Source organism: Rhinatrema bivittatum, chromosome 9, assembly GCF_901001135.1.
Source record: "Rhinatrema bivittatum chromosome 9, aRhiBiv1.1, whole genome shotgun sequence".
NCBI classification, from domain to species: domain Eukaryota; kingdom Metazoa; phylum Chordata; class Amphibia; order Gymnophiona; family Rhinatrematidae; genus Rhinatrema; species Rhinatrema bivittatum.
Genome location: NC_042623.1, coordinates 170,197,400 through 170,217,287, shown reverse-complemented (window position 1 = coordinate 170,217,287; position 19,888 = coordinate 170,197,400). Strand labels below are relative to the sequence as shown.

Sequence of the window (19,888 nt, the reverse complement as noted above, 5' to 3'; positions counted from 1 at the left end):
ATATGATTGCAAATGGTTTGTATATACAGAGAAGGGCATTAACTGGTAATACTAAAGCATTAAATGCCAAGTGTGCTAGTTCTATACATATAGCCATTTAGGAGGTAATTTTCAAACAGCTCTTCTCAGTACTTAAGTCTGCTTTGAAAATGATCCCTCCAAATTTACACGTGCTCAGACAATTATCCCTGCTATTATGTGAATGTAAAATTTTTATGAAAATTATGTATATAGTTTTGAAAATGCAAAAGATTATATGTGAGTCCAATTCTTCCAAGGACAAGCAGGATGGCAGTCCTCAATCATGGGGTGACATAATCGGATTGAGCCTGGCCCAGAACTTTGATCTCAAAGATTCCTAGAGCTTTCAAATAGAGATGTGAATCGGAACCGGTTCGGATTCCGGTTCCGATTCACATGTGGGTTTTTTTTCATCGGGCCCAATCGCGGTTTTGTTTATCGGCTGCGCCAGAGCCGATAAACAAAAAAACCCACCCGACCCTTTAAAACTAATACCTTAGCTTCCCCCACCCTCCTGACCCCCCCAAAAACGTTTTACAGGTACCTGGTGGTCCAGTGGGGGTCCCTGGAGCGATCTCCCACTCCCGGGCTGTCGGCTGCCACTAATCAAAATGGTGCCGATGGCCCTTTGCCCTTACCATGTGATAGGGTATCCGTGCCATTGGCCAGACCCTGTCACGTGGTAGGAGCACTGGATGGCCCGCGCCATCTTGTGCTCCTACCATGTGATAGGGGCTGACCAATGGCACCGGTAGCCCCTGTGACATAGTAAGGGCAAAGGCTATCGGCGCCATTTTGATTACTGGCAGCCGATGGCCCGCGTGCAGGAGATCGCTCCCGGACCCCCGCTGGACCACCAGGGGCTTTTGGCAAGTCTTGGGGGACCCTCCTGACCCCCACAAGACTTGCCAAAAGTCCAGCGGGGGTCCGGGATTAGTGGCACCATTGAGTACTTGGTTACCCTCGAAGCCATTAACTGCTGGGGCACAGGAGAGGAGTCCGGTGTTCCCCAAAGCACCATGGAAGTCCTTAGCCAACAAGGGCTTGAGGCATGGGGCAGCTGTGGTGCTGTCAAACACTAGGGTCACTGTCAACCTGAGGCACCAAGGAGTACCAAGGCATCCAAGATGCACCATGGTCCAGTGCCCTCGAGGTTATCGAGCGTTGGGGTCCCCGATGAGCCCCCATATACGTTGTTTAGAAGGGACACTGAGGGGCCTTGCTGTGTGCTATCGATGACATAAAGCCGTTGAGTGCCCATAGCCGCTGTACAGCGCCAGAGGTGCTGGGATCATGGGGCATCTGAGACCCTGCAAAGCTTAGAGCACAATCGGTACTGCCGAGTACCGGAATTGCTGTCAGGGCTAGCATCAGCCATAAGCATTAACATGGATGACATTGAGCCTGCAGCATCGACTCACTAGGGCGCATAGCTGAGCTGAGGGGAACCATCGATGACATCGGCCGTCATCAGTTCCTTTGGGCACCAATGTGGCATATCTGTGCTGCGGGACACCCAGTGATGCGTCTGTGCTGCAGAGCCTCCACCTTTGGGCACTGAGGTCATCATCGGTATTGCCAGACCATCGATGTCTTTGGGCACCAAACTCTATCGGTGCTGCCGACCCTCAGACATTTTCAGACCGCTGTGTTTCCGAGCCATTGGCGCCATGTACGTCATAGGTACTGCCTGACTGTTGTTATCTACAGGCAGTTGGGGCACTATCGATGGCGCTGCATGCCAGGTGCCCGTAGCATGGTCAAGCGTCACCGGAACCCTAGGTGCAGTATTGGTGCCATAGATGCAGTCCTTTGCTTGTGAGCGCCGAGGGCACTATTGGAACTAGGAACACCATTGCTACTGTGGGCACCGGTGGACACGATTGGATGCTGCAGGGCACTACTGCAGAGCACCATGGGCATCGTTGGTTACCATGGGCTTCCCTTCCGCCATTAATCGATGGAAAGGACAGTGAGCCATATTGATGACCCCAATTCAAAGCTGCGATCAGCCTTTTCGAGTTTTGTTAAGGTATCATGGGGGCAATGCCATCCACCACCAGGGATGGCCATAATAAGAACCCCAGTGGCACTGGAGATGCCGTCGTCACATTGTACATGCTGATTATATTAGTAGTTAGTGCAACAGTGGAGCCCATCATGCATGGTCGTATACGGAGGGGATCATCTCCTCCTGCAAGTGCCAATGGGCAGCATTCTCTCTCTCTGTACTGTGCACAACCATGCTAGAGATAGCGAGACCACCTTTGTCACGTCAAGGTATCTGCTATCTTGTCTGTTTCGCACCTTAGGGTACAATGGGACTCTAGCGAGGAGGGCGCTATCATACACTTTTGGATTGCTTTTTGGCAGTGCGCAACCACAGACACTTAACAGGTGGTGCTTGGGCCCTGCTGTGCCATGGGATTCTACTCACAAGCACAGTGATGGGGTGCATATGTGCACTATCATCCTCAAGACGGAGTACCGGTCATCGTGCTTTTAAAAGTGGAGGTCACTGTTTCTCCAGTTGTCGTCTAGTATAGGGGTGTGTGTGTGTTTCCCTTGTGGCGAGCACAACAGGTTGTAACCAGCTGCCATAAGACTGACCTAAGATTGCGTTCCTAGTTAAACCACTAGGAAGGTGTTGTCGAGAGTCTTTCCCTCCCACAAAAGAGGAGTATGTCTTTTGACCTTTCCCATGTTAGCTTATGTTGAATTCCCTTGGGGGGGGGGGGAAGCCTCTGGGGCTCTGTCCTTTACAGGTCCATCCCCAAATTGGAGCCTCGATTTGTTTGAATTGGTGCATCTCCTTACAGGCTAGGACCTGTGGGTTTTGGGGGAAGGCTGCAGTGGCTGTTGGACTGTTCTTGTTGATCCATGGATTACTGTGGTGGCGTACCCCATTTGACTGGGTGGTCACCTGTGACCTATTTGGTTGCTTATGAACTCAGTGATCAGCAACAGTAACCCAGAGTAGGAAGGTTTTTCGGGATCCGGAGACCCTGATTCATATTGCTTTCCTGTCTCTTAGAAAAGGGGAGATATGACTGGGTTCCCTCTTGGTTGCCAGGTTATCCACCATTACAAGGGGTGGTCCTTGTTCTCCATTTCCCATAAAAGGGATTTTATTACCTGTTTGGCGGTTGCTCTCTGTTCCTCACAGGATCCAAGAGCAAGTCAGGCGTTGGTGCTCTTCCTTAGGTCATCCTAAGGCGCAGCAAGTCTGTGTTGCAAGGGAGTTATTCTGGATTCAGTCTCCTCCATCATACCCAGGGTCTCCCCTTCTGGGCAACTCCCTGGCAAAGATTAGGGATTTCTCCCACATGGGAGTCATCTTTTTGATACCTGCTGAGCACAATGTGCAATTCCCATGGTTGACCACTCATTCTCACATGCAGAACCCTACTTCAGGGAGGAAGGTTTGGGCCATTTGCATCCCAGTTAGCAGGTGTGCCTGTCAACCTCTTGCCATATCCATGGTTGCATGAGTTAGGGAATGAAGGACCTCATAACAGAGGTGCACACTTTTGTTGCAGTCGCTTGCAAGCTATACTTTCCCCTTTTAAGTATAACCCTGTTTTTAGGCAGGGAAGTCTTGATTCATGCAACCGTTCCACTTACTGGACTGCATGATTCCTTGGGGAAAGTATAGGCAATCATGGCCTTTGGTACTGATACCTAGGCAAGGTTGTTGGGCAGACTGTTCCAAGATAAGACTGACCCTGCTGTGGTACCCTTTGGGTTGCCAGGTTTGTAACGAAATCCTGCTTCTATAGGGGTTTGCACTTGTGGCATCTCTGCCTTTTCTGTCTTTTGGTGGAGAGTTCTGAACTTTTTCCCCAGGAGGTTCACTCAGTTTCAGCTGTTCCTATTATGCTGAGAGGTCTACCTCGGGGGGCTGGGGGGGTAACTCCTTATTGAAATCAGCAATGAGTTGTTTTATTGGGGTTGCTAAATATAGCCAAGTGGCTTTTTCTTATCCCTGCAGCCCCAGGGTCTACCTCCTTGTATTCTTTGCTCCTTCAGACTTCTTGGGGGGGGTGGGGAGAAAAGTTAGAGTGCTCATGGTATATCTTAGTGTATATCTGCAGGGATTGATACACAACCTTTTCCCTGTTGTGTTTTTTTTTTTTTTTTGCCAAGTTCGTTGGGTTGACCAAAGTGTCTCCTGGCTCTCCTGTGTAGGATGGATAAGCCTGCCCTTGATAGGGTGTAGCGTGGATGAGCTTCAGGCTTAGCTTATCTCCATACTCATGGGCTTTTGGGCTTAGCAATTCCATTCAAAGATTGCCTTTCATCTCCTGTCCTGGGTGATCAGATCTGTCTGGTACTTTGACAGGTAAGGTCTTCTACAATCCTGGCAGCTGTTGCTGCTGCTTCTTCAAGTGTTGCTTGGGGTTTTCTGCCCATTGTGCCTATCAGCCAATCATTGGGTGCACTTTGGCAAATGCATTCTATCCTTTAGACGCTAGTAGTCTGCAATTTTGTTCTGGAGGACTCTCTGATCCCAGTTTTATTTTTTGGTGATCTTGGGATACCGAAGGAAACTGTGCAATCTTCATCTAAGAGTTCTTCTGTTGGTTGATTTTCTAGGTCTTTTCCTGTATACTGGAGGATGTAGACCTACTTTGCTTGTCAAGGTTCGCTGATCTGAAACCCTGACTGTAATTTTTCCGTGAGGCAAAGTATGCTTCTTGCTGGACTTCATATCACGACCCTGCCTTAGGTGCCTCTACTACGCATTGGGGTTTTGTGTCTGTCTGTTCTTTGGTTTTCTTTTGTAGAATCCAAATCTCTTCCCGTCTGGACCCAGTTTTGGGTCGGCTGCCTAACAGGCAGATGGGAGAAAGGTGGTGCTTTCAGCACTGTTGGGTTTACTACTTTGTCCTGTTTTCAGCAGCCTCGAGCGAGGGATTCACCCATGTGTAAGGACTATCATCTTCCTTGCCCTTGGAGAAAGCAGAGCTGCTTACATGTAACAGCTATTCTCCGAGGACAGCCAGGATGCCAGTCCTCACAAAACCCACCCACCTCCCCTGGAAGATGGTTTCTCCATGAATTAGCTATATCATGGATTGAGGGTCTCTGCCTAGGGGGCATGGTGATAACTACAACTACACATGCTCATTAGGGCATGTTTGAAAAATCTAGAATATTTGAGATCAAAGTTCCAGGCCGGGCTCCAACTGATGATGTCACCCATGTGTGAGGACTGGCTTCCTATTGTTCTTGGAGAACACCTGTTACAGGTAAGCAACTCTGCTAACCCCTCCCCCATGGGAAAAATTGTTTTACCAGAGTACCAGACTTTCATGAGAATTTGAGAAACTCTGGTTCATATGTCAGTACCCTTTTTTGGCCAGATGCCCTAAATAAGGTAACATTATAATTAATCTTGGGGGGGGGGGGGGGGCAGACATGACATGAATAAGCTGCACCCTCCCATCATTGAACCTGTTCCCCTTTCATCATGCCGTTCATCATGAGATTAGAACAGCCAGTCCATGAGTTTTGAAGCTGCTTACAGTGCCAGTGTTCAGGAAGCAGTGTGCTGCCCTGGAAGGTGCCACAAGGGTCAGGAGTTGTGATCCCTGTTTTAGATAATGATTTTGTTAGTTTTTACTTACATATTTGTTCCTTGTGCTTTTTAGTGGACTGTAGTTCTGTTTGTGATGCTTAACAGAATGGAGGACCAAATTAATGTTTGGAGTATTTCCAGGTCTGTTCCCTCTACAGGAAAGAGACCTGAAGTAGCATGTTATGTTGACATCATACAAATGCATGAAGGGACATATTTGTGTGTGTGTGTGTGTGCACATATATATATGAATTGGATTATATTATTAAGATAAAAAAGAAAAGAAAAAACAGGGGACATTAATTTTATACTTTCTAAGATAAAGATTGTTGCCCTGGGTGGTAGAAAACTAGCAGTGACATTGGGCATTGTTTACAAGAAATATGTAGATTTCTGGTGCCTTGAATTCATCAGTGCATGTCATGCTCTGTATAAATTCCTTGTATTTAATAGTCTGCCGTTAGGTAGTCCTTGGAAACCTGAAGTTTGGCTTGGTAATTTTTCTTCTGCATAAACACTTTGCACCTACAATCATTGATGCCTCATGTACTTGCAGGCCAAGGAGTGCGGACAAATGCAGAACAAATGGCTGATGATCAATATACAGAATGTGCAAGACTTTGCTTGTCAGTGCCTAAACCGGGATGTCTGGAGCAATGAGGCAGTGAAGACAATTATTCGGGAACATTTCATTTTCTGGCAGGTGCAATGAACACATTTTACTCTAACTTTTGTGTATACGTATATGTTTTACTTTGCATAGCCATATTTAAATAGCAGATTTATCAAAAGTAATCTCTATATAGTCAAAGCTTACTCTAGAGAATAACTCTGGGGCTGAGAAAACTAGAATGGCAAGGAAAGAAATGGATCCAGTTCATAGGGTAAAATCTATCTCCTAGGAAATGTCTGTTATCCAGTTCATTTCTATTTTCAAAAAGTTATTTAATTTACTTTAGAGACTTGGTTTAATTATGTAGTTTTATTTTCTCCCATAGAGGCACTCTGACATACTTGTCCCATAGATTTTTGTGAGCAGAGATCTTCAATATAAACTGTTTCAATTGGAGTGGGAGAATTTTGGCCGCTAGATGTTAAGCTACGTTCAGTGAAACCTAAGCACCTAGATTTTTGCCTGAAAAAGCTTCCTAAATCTAATTGGCCAAAATTTGTCCACTTGGATTTAGGCCATTCGGCTTTTCTTGAGCATGGCTACCTAATTTGAAAATTTTAAATACCCTGCCTCCTGTCTACCCCAGTTCAGCAGTCCCTTCTATCTTCAACACTATTACTTTAACCCAACCTCACCCCCCTCCAGTACTGATATCTTAAACCCTGCTCCCCCACCCCCCAGGCACAATCCTCTGCCTCCCAGGGTAAAATGATTCTTATCCAGCCAATCCCTCCATGCCGCAAGAAGATTCAAGGCCCCCTGACCACTCTGAAATCGCACCCGAGAATTCCAGAGGACTGTCTTCACAAGTAAGAGGGATGCAATCTCTCTTCTGCTAGAGAATAGTTAAATAAGAAGTGGATTCTGATAAATTGCAGGAGGAACTTATGAGACTGGATGATTGGTCAACCAAATGGCAGATGAAATTTAATGTGAGCAAGTGCAAGGTAATGCATATAGGGAAAAATAGCCCATGCTGTAGTAACATGTTAGATTCCATGTTAGTAGTTACCACCCAGGAAAAAGATCTAGGCGTCATAGTGGGTAATACATTAAAATCGTTGTCTCTGTGTGCGTCATAGTGGATAACACATTGAAATCGTCGGTTCAGTGTGCTGCGGCAGTCAAAAAAGCAAACAGAATGTTGGGAATTATTAGAGAGGGAATGGTGAATAAAACGGAAAATGACATAATGCCTCTGTATTGCTCCATGGTGAGACCGCACCTTGAATACTGTGTATAATTCTGGTCGCCGAATCTCAGAAAAGATATAATTGCGATGGAGAAGGTACAGAGAAGGGCTACCAAAATGATAAGGGGAATGGAACAGCTCCTCCATGAGGAAAGACTAAAGAGGTTAGGACTTTACAGCTTGGAGAAGAGACGGCTGAGGGGGGATATGATAGAGATGTTTAAAATCATGAGAGGTCTAGAACAGATAGATGTGAATTACTCTTTCGGATAATAGAAAGACTAGGGGGCACTCCATGAAGTTAGCATGTGGCACATTTAAAACTAATCGGAGAAAGTTCTTTTTCACTCAACGCACAATTAAACTGTGGAATTTGTTGCCAGAGGATGTGGTTAGTGAAGTTAGTATAGCTGTGTATAAAAAAGGATTGGATAAGTTCTTGAAGAAGTCCATTACCTGCTATTAATTGAGTTGACTTAGAAAATAGCCACTGCTATTACTAGCAACGGTAACATGGAATAGACTTAGTTTTTGGGTACTTGCCAGATTCTTATGGCCTGGATTGGCCACTGTTGGAAACAGGATGCTGGGCTTGATGGACCCTTGGTCTGACCTAGTATGGCATGTTCTTATGTTCTTAAAAGAAAGCAAACAGAATATTAGGAATTAATAAGAAGGGAATGGTGAATAAAACTGAGAATGTCATAATACCTCTGTATTGCTCCATGGGGAGACCTCACTTTGAATACTGTATGCGATTCTGGTCACTGCATCTCAAAAAAGATATAGTTGTACTCGAGAAGGTACAGAGAAGGGGCGACCAAAATGATAAAGAGGATAGAACTGCTCCTTTATGAGGAAAGGCTAAAGAGGTTAAAGTCTGTTCAACGTGGAGACGAGACTGCTGAGGGAGGGGATATGATAGAAATCTGTAAAATCATGAAAGAACTTGAATGGATAAATTTTAATCGGTTATTTACTCTTTCAGATCATATAAGGATTAGGGGGCACTCCATGAAGTTAGCAAGTTGCACATTTAAAACAAATCGGAGAAAATTTCCTAATTGTAGACAGATGGACTCAAGACCAGTGGGTTATGCTCCCCTGCCAGCAGATGGATCAAGTTAATGTCACAGTGACCCCAGCCTGCCATTCTCCGTCTCCAGCAGATGGTGGACGTGCATCTTCCTATGGGGATTGCTTCGGGTTTTTTGAAAGGAGAAAATTGAAATTTGAATTAAGGAAAAGAAAGCCCTGCTCTCCAGTGGTGATACCAAAAGATGTCCCTCCTCTAGTTGAGAATTCCTGAGGTGATCTCCATGGTCCCTCAGAGGTATGCCTTGGTTCGGAAGCTGTGGGCAGGAGGCCGAGCACAGTGGTGATGGCAGATGCCCTCTCCCCCCGCAGCTGGAGACCGTCTCTGTACTCAAGCTGGTAAGCGCTGAGCTCAGGTAAGGTTTAAAAAAAAAAAAAAGGAGAAAGCTTACCTTCAAAACAGAGACAGGAGGGGTTTTAGGACTTCCTCAGGTCTCCGTGCTCAGCGTGCTGTCCCGACATTCGTTCCCACTCCTATTGGGGTTGGGAAACTGGGCAGCCTGGAAGGTTGAGCGGCCTGGTGGGCTAGGCCTAGCAGTTAGGCTTTTGGATTGTACGCTGTGTGGCAGGGCTGCAGCAGCGTTTTCATGCGCTTCTGTGCGTGTTTTGCTGCCCTCTACAGGCTGTCAGTGTGTCAGCTCTGCACATGTGTTGTGCGCTCCGTTTTGAGTGTGCCTTTTGCGTGCACAAATTTTGAACTGGCTTCAACGCTTTCGTTTGACACACAAGTTGTTGTGTGTCTTGCTACGCTTGCCTCTCTGGCACTTAATATTTGTGTGCATAAATGTTTGTGTGTGAGCCTATCAGATGCATGTTTACTGTCACGATGGCGCCAGTAAACAGGAAGCCTAAGCACCTTTCTCTTTGTGTTGCCTGTCATATTAAGGCTTCTCAGCCTGTCGTCTTCTAATGTATCAGCACTGTTCAGATACTCAAGGAGAGTTGTCATACTTGGATTTTGCTAAGCTTGGCTCCTCCCATTCTGATGATGGGACAGCTTTGGCTGGAGGGATGCCTGACCTTTGTTCTCCCTTGACTGGCTGCTCTGCAGGAGAGGGCAGTTCTGTGTGCCCCTCTGCAATTCCTTCTGGGCTTGATCTGGATCTGGCTGCTTTTTTTGGGGTGGAATTTTTTTCAAGGCTTTCAAACTTTTCTTCAGGCGCAGTCCTCCGCTTCACCCAATCCGGTTAGATCGGCTCTCAGCCAGTGGCTCCTCCCTCTTCCAGTCCTATGCTAAAGTGCCAAAGCTCGCCTCTGCTCCTTGCAGGTCTTCCTCACAGGAATTCGGAGGGCACTGATGATGAGGTAGATCTTGATTCCCTGGAAGATGGGGAAATTCCTTCAGGATTGGAACCGTATAGCACCATGTTGCGGTCCTTTCATAGAGATGAACTGCCGGCCTTGATTTCCCAAACTTTGAAGCAGCTGGGTGTTTCTGGTCCAATTGCCATGTTGGAGCTGAAGAAGAATCCCATTTTGGTTTCCTTGCGTAAAGTCTCTTGTCTTTTCCCTGTGATGGACGCCATTCAGGAATTGATCTTGAATGAGACACCCCAGAGGCAAATTTTAAAGGGGGTTGGACATTGGAAGATCTGTACCCCTGAATCCAGCTGTAAGAGAGCGTTTGAGTTTTCCCCAAATGGATGCACTGGTATGTGCCGTCTCTAAGCAGGCGACTATCCCTGTGGAGGAAGCGGCCCTGAAGGATGTGCATGATAGGAGGATTGAGTCTATCCTTAAGCAAGTCTTTGAGGCAGTGGCAGTGACTTTACAGATTGTTTCCTGTTGCACCCTAGTGGCACGATCTTGTCTGCTTCTCTCTTAGGAGGTTGATAATTCTGGAGAGAATTCCAGAGTGGTCATGGAGCCCGCTGCTGCATTTTTAGCAGACGCAAGCTGTGATTTGGTCCATACCTCAGCCAGAGGAGTGCCTTCGGTGATAGCGGCTATGCGTCAGCTCTGGTTGCAAAATTGGTCAGCTGACGCAACCTCCAAAGCTAATCTCACAAAGATGCCCTTTAAAAGCTTGCTCTTGTTTGGGAGCGAGTTGGAGAAATTGACCAGTAAGTGGGGCAAATCTCCGGTTCCTCATTTGCTGGAGGATAAGAAGCAGTTGCAGCGACCCTTTGGCATGAGGGTTCATCTCCGAGGTTCCAAGTGGCTTCTTTCCTTCAGAGGGCTGACCTTTCAGAGGGCTGACCTTTCAGTAGGTCTCAGGCCTTTCATACCAGACAGCCCAAGAGAGGAGTGGGCTTGGGTGACAGACCTTCCTGAGCTTCCCTATGAAGGTTTGCCGACCCACATTCGGGAACAAGAGATAGTGGGATGCCTCTCTTTTATCAGAGGTAGGTCAAGATCACTTTGGACCAGTGGGTCCCCGAGGTGATACGAGAAGGATATGTGTCCCCTTGCTACTCCCCGCAGAAGAAGCAGGCAGTGGAGTTTACGCTTCAAAGGCTCCTCCGGCTGAGGGTTGTGGTTTCGGTGCCCATGTCTCAAGAAAGTATGGGGCAATATTCCATTTATTTTGTTGTGCCCAAAAGGAGGGTTCCTTTCGACCCATCCTCGATCTCAAAAGGATCAACTGTCATTTGAAGGTGACTCATTTTCACATGGAAACCTTATGCTCTGTGATAATGGTAGTGCTAACGGGGGAATTTCTGACCTCCCTGGATCTGACTGTCCCATCCATTTGGAAACAACATTTTCTATATTTTGTGGTGTTGGGGTGCCATTATGTTGCGTGTATGGACCCTTGAGACGAGGTTGATGCTGCCATCAGGAGAGGGCCCCTAGTGGTCCTCGTCAACAGGAGGTGGTGCTGGCTGAGAAGACCCAACTGGAGCTTCACCTTTACCAACCCACGTTCCTCGCAGTTTGAGCCCTTGAGTGTCGCAGCCTGCAGGAAAGTCTCTCACATCGTGGGATCCAGAGGAGAAGGCTAAGCAGCGTCAGGCAAGCAGAAGTCGAGGCAGGCAGTGGACAGACGTAACCAGGAGCAGGCCAAAGGTCAGGACAGGCAACGGACAGGCAAAGACGAGGAAACAGGCTGGAGGTCAGGGCAGGTGGAGGTCAAGCAAAGTCAGAATACCAGGCGGGGGTTAGGCAGGCAGAGATCAAACAGAGTCGGATTACCAGGCAAAGGTCCAAAACCAGGAAGTCAGTCCAAGGGCTGGAGCAGGAACACAGGATCAGAAGGCAAGGCTGAAACACAGGATCAGGAACAACAGACTACGCACTCTAGAAGCAGAGCAGGACCCATTGCTGAGTCAAAGTGCTGGAGTCAGGGCCGGGTATATATATCCGCCTGGGTGACGTCATCTCCCCGGGCCGCGGCAAATTTTCCTGCCGCGGGCCCTTTAAATCACAGGCGACGGCATGCAGAGGCCACACCAGCAGGGATCGGCGCTTGGCCACAGCAAGCGGCGAGGGGGAGAGCCGGGACTGGCCGCCTCCTGGGGCAGGTAAGGGGGCCTGGGCACGTGTGGCCACGGCCGGGAATCCTAATACATTATCAGTTTCGGACGCTGCCCTTGGTCTAGCCACTGCCCCCAGAACATTTTCCAAGGTTATGGTGGTGGTAGCAGCAGCCTTGAGAAGAGACAGGATCCTGGTGCACCCCTACTTGGATGACTAGCTGATTCAAGCCAAGTCTCAGGAAAAGAGCAGCCTGGTGACACACAAGGTGGTTTCCTTGTTGCAGGATTGGGTGGTGAACCTGGCTAAGAGCAGTTTTCAGCCATTCCGGTTGTCGGAGTACCTGGGGGTTTGGTTTGACATGGGGCAGGACAAAGTTTTCTTGCCAGAAGTTCAAATTCAGAAATTGATGTCTCAGGTGCGTCAGTTGGTGAATGCTATATGCCCGACAGTGTGACCCTATCTACAGGTGCTCGGCTTGATGGCGGCAACTCTGGAAGTGCACATGCATCCTCTTCAGTGCTCTCTACTCTCGTTGGAACCCTCCGTCTGAGGACTATTCAGTTCGGCTCCACTTGCCGATGGAAATCTGCTGTCGCCTCAGTGGTGGTTACAGGATGCTCATCTGAGAAAGGGAGTTTCCTTATCCTCCCCGACCTAGTTGGTGCTCACGACAAATATGAGTCTTCAGGGTTGGTAGGCTCACTGTCAGGGGCTGGCAGCCCAAGGACGTTGGAATGCCGAAGATTCCCGCTGGAACATCAGTAGTCTGGAAGCCTGGTGGTATAGTTGGCATGCTTGCAGTTCAGACACAGGCTGAAGGATCAAGTGGTCCACATGATGTTGGATAACGCAATGATGGTGGTCTACATCAGTCACCAGGGAGGAGCCAAGAGCCAGCAGATGTTACTGGAAATAGACCAGCTTATGGAATGGGCAGATGGACATCTACAGATAATCTCGGCTTCTCATGTTGCTGGAAAAGGCAACGTAAGAGCGGACATTCTCAGCAAGGAGAGTCTGGACCCAGAGAATGGGTATTGTTTGCCAAGACGTTTCAGCAGATTGTGGCTCGCTGGGGCCTTCCATTCCTAGACCTGCTGGTGACGTCTCGCAATGCAAAAGTTCCTCGATTCTGTTGTCACAGGAGAGATCAGTGGTCCCTGGGCATAGATGCTCTCATACTGGTCTGCTTTACACCTTTCCTTCGTGGCCATTGCTGGGCAGGATGATTCACAAAATCGAAGGCCATAGCGGGCTAGTACTCCTGGTGGCGCTGGACTGGCCCAGATGTCCGTGGTATGCAGATTTGCAAAGATTCTTGGTGGAGACCCATCACACCCGGATCTGTTACAGAAGGGTCTGGTTCTTCACAAGCAAATGACTCTGTTGTGACTTACGGTTTGCTCTTGAGAGGGCTTGCCTGTTGAAGCGTGGGTATTCTTCTGTGGTGATTTCCACCTTACTCCGCGCTCAAAAGTTCTCCAGTTCCTTAGTCTATGTGCGGGTTTGGAGAGTATTTGAGGCTGGTGTGAGAAACATGGTGTCTTCCTTGTTCGGTTAAGATCCTGCTCATTCTGGATTTTTTTTGTAGAATGGGTTGAATAAAGGATTTGCCCTTGATTCCTTGAAGATGCAGGTTGCAGCTCTTGCCTGTTTCAGGGATCCAGTGAATGGTGATTCCTTGTCAACTCATCCTGATGTGGTCCGTTTTTTTGAAGAGAATGAAGCATCTTAGGCCTCCCTTGAGGTTGCCAATTCCCTTGTGGAGTCTTAACTTGGTGCTGGATTTCTTGGCAGGCCCTATGTTTCGACCGCTGCATAGCCTTTCCTTGCAGTTGTTGACCTTGAAGACAGTGTTCCTGGTGGCTATATGTTCTGTGCATCGAATTTCTGAGCTGCAGGCCTTGCCTTGCTGGGAGCCATTCCTTCAGGTGACTCCAAGGGCATTAAAGATGCTTACTGTTCCATCTTTCTTGCCCAAAGTGGTGTTGGATTTTCATTTGAATCGTCCATTTCCTTGCTGTCCGTGGATAAGGTCAGGGATGTGGAAGAGTATCTCATCCTGCACTCTTTGGATGTCAAGAGACTTGTTGGTGCGGTATCTGGAGATTTCTGAGTCTTTGTGGAAGACAGATTGCCTGTTTGTCTTCCATGGTGAGAGTAAGCAGCGCGCTCCAGCTTCGCGGGCTACCACAACTCGCTGGATTAAGGAGGTGGTCACAGCCGCGTATGTGGAGGCTGAGAAGCTGTTGCCTACTCAGGTTCGGGTTCATTCCACTTAGACTCAGGCAGTGTCATGGGTAGAGGTTAGATTGTTGTCTCCCATCGATAACTGCCGAGCTGTGACGTGGTCGTCTTTACACACTTTTTCCAGGTTTTTCCAGGACGCAGCCTTTGCATGTGCGGTGTTGACTGGACTACGAGCAGCCTCTCACCTTGTTTGGGAGTAGCTTGGATACATCCCACTGTTCCTGAGTCCATCTGTCTATACGCTTGGAAGTGGAGAAATTACTTACATGATAATTTTGTTTTCCTTAGTGTAGACAGATGGACTCAGCTTCCCGCCCTTGGCTGCTGATTAGTGTGTCAATAGTCCTCCTGTTTTCTCTGGGTACTAAGGGATTACTGGTAAGTTTTCATCCAGTCCCTGTGAATTCAGTGTTTCTTGTTGGTTGAGTACAGGTATGGTTGCCTGTTTTTACTCAAGTTTTTATTCGTTTTTTGCTAGTCTGTCCACAGTTGCTTTTGAAGAGAATACTGGCAGGCTGGGGTCACTGCAGGAGTATATATACTGTGACATTAGCTTGCTCTGTCTTCATCTACTGGCAGGGGAGCATAACCCACTGGTCCTGAGTCCATCTGCTTACACTAAGGAAAACGAAATTCAGGTAAGTAATTTCTCCATTCTTGTTCATTCAACGCACAATTAAGGTCTGGAATTCATTGCCAGAGGATGTGGTTAAGACAGTTGGTGTAGCTGGATTTAAAAAAAGTTTGGATACTTTCCTGGAGAAGTTTGGATACTTTCCTGGAGCAGTTAATAAACTGCTATTAATCAAACTGACTTTGGGAATAGCCACTGCTTATTACCAGCTTTAGTAGCATTGGATCTATTTAATGTTTGGGAACTTGCCAGGTACTTGTAACCTGGCAACACTGGTGGAAATAGGTTGCTGGGCTTGATGGACCCTCTGTCTGACCTAGTATGACAACTTCTTATGTTTTTAGTACAGCTAAACGAGGCAGTGCTGGAAGCGTAAATTTTAACATAAGCTTATGCTTCCAGCATTGCCTCTGTCACAACAGCGCTGGAGGCGCCAGGAGCGGAGCAAAGGGTCCCTCGCTCCCGGCTGATTTCTTTTTGAGGAAAGTCGGTATATAAAAATATGTAAATAAAATAAGATGGTATCTGCTTCGATGGGGAGGGGCAGGGGGATGGGGTACAAGCGCAACACTCCTTCCTTGTGGGTGGGGGGTAGGCAGGTCTCGTTATGAATATAAAAGTGGGATGGGGGCCCAGCCTACAATACTGGGCAATTTTGCTAATCTTAAAAAGGTTTGGTGGGGAGGGGGGGGATGACTACAACTTGGATATACTGCCTGGCTTGAATTATGTCTGAAGCAGGTCTAAAGTTATCAGGCTAACCTAGGCAAATATACCTGATTTTCAGCTAGGTTCGCTGGATATCTCATCCCCTCCCCAGAACATCCTGAAACACCCTTTTTTTTATATGACTGAATTATAGCCGGATTAGTAGTTAATAGGCTATAATTTAGCTGGATAAGCAGCTTAATGTGCCACATTAGCCATTTAGATGGATAATTTGTGAGTAATCCATCTAAATATCTTTTGAATATTGACCTCTATATAACTAAATCAAGATGTCGCAGAGCAAGAACAAGATTGGCAGGGACATGGCAGTTATGGTCAGCAAAGCCAGGAAGTTCAGAAGCAAATGATTTTTAGAACCAAGGGACTCATGATAAACGTTAGGAGAAGTAGAATTGTTCACAGGAATATAAATTGAAACGTCTTTTTAAAAAGTTCAAGGGTCAGTATTAATAGTACATATTACAGATTGCATTTTTCTTCCAGCCAGGGAGAAGGGCCAAAACCTTCATTAGGATGCCTTACTTTAAAAGCTTTGCGTTGGGGCACGCCATCTTACCTTGCTTCTGTAATTTCCCGTCTACCTTCTCTTCTATTGCATCTTCACTGCAAGAGCTTTTAGTGCTGCCCTCTATTAGAAACATTTGTTTTGAGAGTTTGAGAGCAGTCTGTTTTTCTTATTTATCTTTGGAACTTTTTGCCACTCAGTATTAGTCTTGAGAAAGAGTTCTTGAAATTTAAGAAAGGCACTGAAGTCTCACCTGTTTGTACAAGCCTTCCCTCACCTGAGTACTACTTGATTTTAATTTCTTTGCTTTTCTTGTTCGTTTCTTGGTTTATCATTTTATCTTGTATTTTATTTATATTGATCTTAATGCTTTATTTTATTCATTTAAAATATTTTGTTGCATTATGATTTTGTTATATTTTAACTAGTTTTATTTCGATGTTTTATGATAAATGTTTGCTAGTTTTAACTTGTTAGCCTTGTTTGAATTTTATTTGTACATCGCTTTGTTTTACCAATGTAATTAATTGCAATTAATCAAGTAGTAATAAACATAAACATCTTCAATAATGTAAAGACATTGTGGATAGTCATCCTTACTGAGGTCATGATGTTTCTCCTGGATTGTATTGAAAACACCATTCAGCTGAATCAAGGATTTGAGATAATTCAATAATCTGTAAGGTCTAGGAGATCAGAACATGGCCTTTATAAACATTTCCAACAATTGGTAAGATTAAGGCTCCTCTGGATTGCAGTTGTCAGACATTTCTTTTAGCATCAGGCAGTACTATTATTTATTTATTTAATTTATTTATTTATTTAAGGGTTTCTTATATACCGAGGCACGTTTGCAAAACATCACCTCGGTTCACAATGTAACATAACTTAGCAACAAGCTTTACAATAATAATAATAATAACTTAGCAACAAGCTTTACAATAATAACATTAACAGGTAGCGGTTAATAGGGCAGGGGATGATAATACGAGAAATATATACAAATGTACATGTTAGTTTTGACAATAAAGTTATATAAAGCAATCAGGATAATTAGCAGGGTGAAGTAATAGATGGAAGGGGAGGACGAGGAGGAGACCTATAGAGGTTGGGAGGAGGGGAGAGGAGATAGAAGGGGCGAGGGTCAATTGGGTAGGGAGAGAAAAGAGAAAGGGCGAGGGTCAGGTGGGCGGTCGGTTGGGCGGTCATGTCATATCTTAGGGGAAAGATAGATCGTTAGTCAGGGTATGCTAGTTTGAACAGCCATGTTTTAAGATTGTGCTTGAATTTTTTGTGGCAAGGTTCCTGGCGTAATTGGGAAGGCATTTTATTCCAGTGGGCGGTTCCTGCGATGATGAAAGATCGCTCTCTAAAGGTGGTATGCTTCATGAACTTTGGAGAGGGTATCTGGAGTTTGGCCAGGTGATGCGTTCTTGTGGGTCTTGTCGGAGTGTGAAGCAGGAGATGTTCAGGGAACCATTGCATGTCATGGTTATGGATGGCTTTGTGTATGAGTGTGAGTACTTTATATACTATCCTGGAGGTTACGGGGAGCCAATGTAATGATTGAAGGACGGGAGTAATGTGGTCATGACGGTGAGTGTTGGTAAGGATGCGTGCTGCAGCATTTGTAATAACTGTAGAGGTTGTAGGGTATTTTTTGGTAAGCCTAGGAGGATAGCGTTGCAATAATCAAGTTTGGACAGGATCATAGCTTGCAGAACTGTGCGGAAGTCAGAGGTATGAAGAAGAGGTTTGATTCTCTTCAAGGTGTGGAGTTTGAAGAATCCGCTTTTTATGGTGGCTGAAATGAATTTTTTGAGATTAAATTGATCGTCTATCATAATGCCAAGGTTGCGGACTAGTAGGGTAGGAGGGCAACTGGGTAGTGAGGGTGTGGGGGAGAGACTGCCTGAAGGGTTGTTAGGAGGGGAGAGAATGAGTAGCTCTGTTTTGTTAGAATTGAGAGCAAGGAAATTATCGGAGAGCAGTTTATTTATCTCAGCGCAGAGTTCCAGATCTTCATTGCGTTTGCAATGGAATCATTAATAGGGATGAGTATCTGCACGTCGTCAGCATATATAAAGTGCTGGATACCCAGTTTCGAGAGGAGTTGGCAGAGGGGGAGGAGGTATATATTAAAGAGTGTAGAAGAGAGGGATGAACCCTGTGGTACTCCTTGAGATAGTTTGACAGGGTTAGATTTGTTACAACCAATTTTTACACTGTAGCTTCTGTCACTAAGGTATGATTGGAACCATAGTAGGGCTGTGCCAGCAATGCCAATTTCCATGAGGCGTTTGATGAGTGTGAGGTGGTTGACGGTATCAAATGCCGCAGAGATATCTAATAGTGCAAGTATGTGGGATTGTCCGTTGTCCATGGCTTTAAGTATAGATTCTGAGAGGGTGATGAGTAGTGTTTCTGTACTATGGTGTTTGCGAAAACCATATTGAGATGTGGAGAGTATGTTGTGTTCATCAATGTATTCAGTGAGTTGTTTGTTGATAATCTTTTCCAGTATTTTGGAGAGGAAAGGGAGGTTTGATACTGGGCGATAGTTGGCTAGTTCGTTAGGATCCAAATTAGGTTTTTTGAGAGTGGGTTTGATAATGGCGTGCTTGAGTTGCTTTGGGACTTGGCCTAGGGTAATGGATTTGTTCAGTATGTTTGCGATGTGTTTGGCTGTAGTAGCTGGGCTTGTGAGTAATATTTTGGTAGGCAGGTTGTCTGAGGGGTGATAGGCAGGTTTGATTTTTTTGAGAGTGGTTTCAATTTCTAGTGCAGATGTGTTTTTGAAATTCAATAGTGAGGAGTTTGGGTTTTTCGTGTGTGGGTGTGATTGTGTGTTTTGATTGGTGCAGTTTTATTGGGGTGCTGTGATAACATAAATCAGACTGAGAAAGCAATGTGCAGCTACATCTTCAGGCCGATTCTGTAAAGTACACTTGGCTGTGCGCACTGTTTAACACACGTCTATTACTCCTTATAATGTAAGGGGTTTAGCGCTTCGAAAACATGCGGCCAAACCCCCTGGAAACTAAAAGTGCTCATCACATGCAAATGCATGTTGATGAGGCTCTTAGTTAGTCACTCGGGATACTGAAAGTAAAATGTGTGGCCAATCCGCACATTTTACGCTCAGAAATTGGACAGGCGTTAATTTACGAGCAGCCTGAAAAAGTGTATAGAAAAGCCGAAAATACTGCTTTTCTGAACACCATCCCACTTAATATCCTAGCGATATTAAGTCGGAGAAACCAAAAATGTAAAAAAAAAAAAAAAAATGTTTAAATATTTTTTAAAAAGTGCTAGGGGAAGTGATGTCACCCGCTGAAGATGGACGCTTGAGCCTTCTGCTTCCCACATGGCCCCGATTATACTATTAAAATCAACCCAGCTCTGGTCAAAAAGACCTAATTCTGCTTTGTGAAGGATTGCAGAATGTCTTCCAGGAAGAAGCCGGTAGATCTAAAGCTCTTCTCCTATGATTCTGGTGGTTCGAGGTTATCGGCCTTGGGTGAAACATCATGGAAGATCAAAACTCCGAGATGAGTTTTTTAAAAACGGAGATTGCAGGTCTCCAAAAAATAAATTTGGAGTTTGCACTAAATTGTGGAAGACCTTGAGAACAGGTCTTGAAGATCTAATAATCGCATCCAAGGCGTCTCAGAAACTGAGGCCTTTGAAGACGCAGTTCTGGTAGTGTGGAAGATGTATCGAGCAATTTTAAATCCGAGAAACAATGCTGATTATCTTGGCAATGATGATATTGCATTAGACCGGGT

The 19,888-nt window shown here is 45.9% G+C and overlaps 1 protein-coding gene across 2 annotated transcripts in view; it reads left to right on the top strand.

Moving 5' to 3' along the window:
* The window catches only part of UBXN7 (UBX domain protein 7), a 255,626-nt gene that overhangs the window by 108,966 nt on the left and 126,772 nt on the right, over positions 1-19,888 (top strand). For both annotated transcript variants that reach the window (XM_029617005.1, XM_029617006.1), the window contains one exon: positions 6,159-6,305. In XM_029617005.1, coding sequence (XP_029472865.1) covers positions 6,159-6,305 — 147 coding nt within the window. The remainder of the gene's footprint in view (positions 1-6,158; positions 6,306-19,888) is intronic.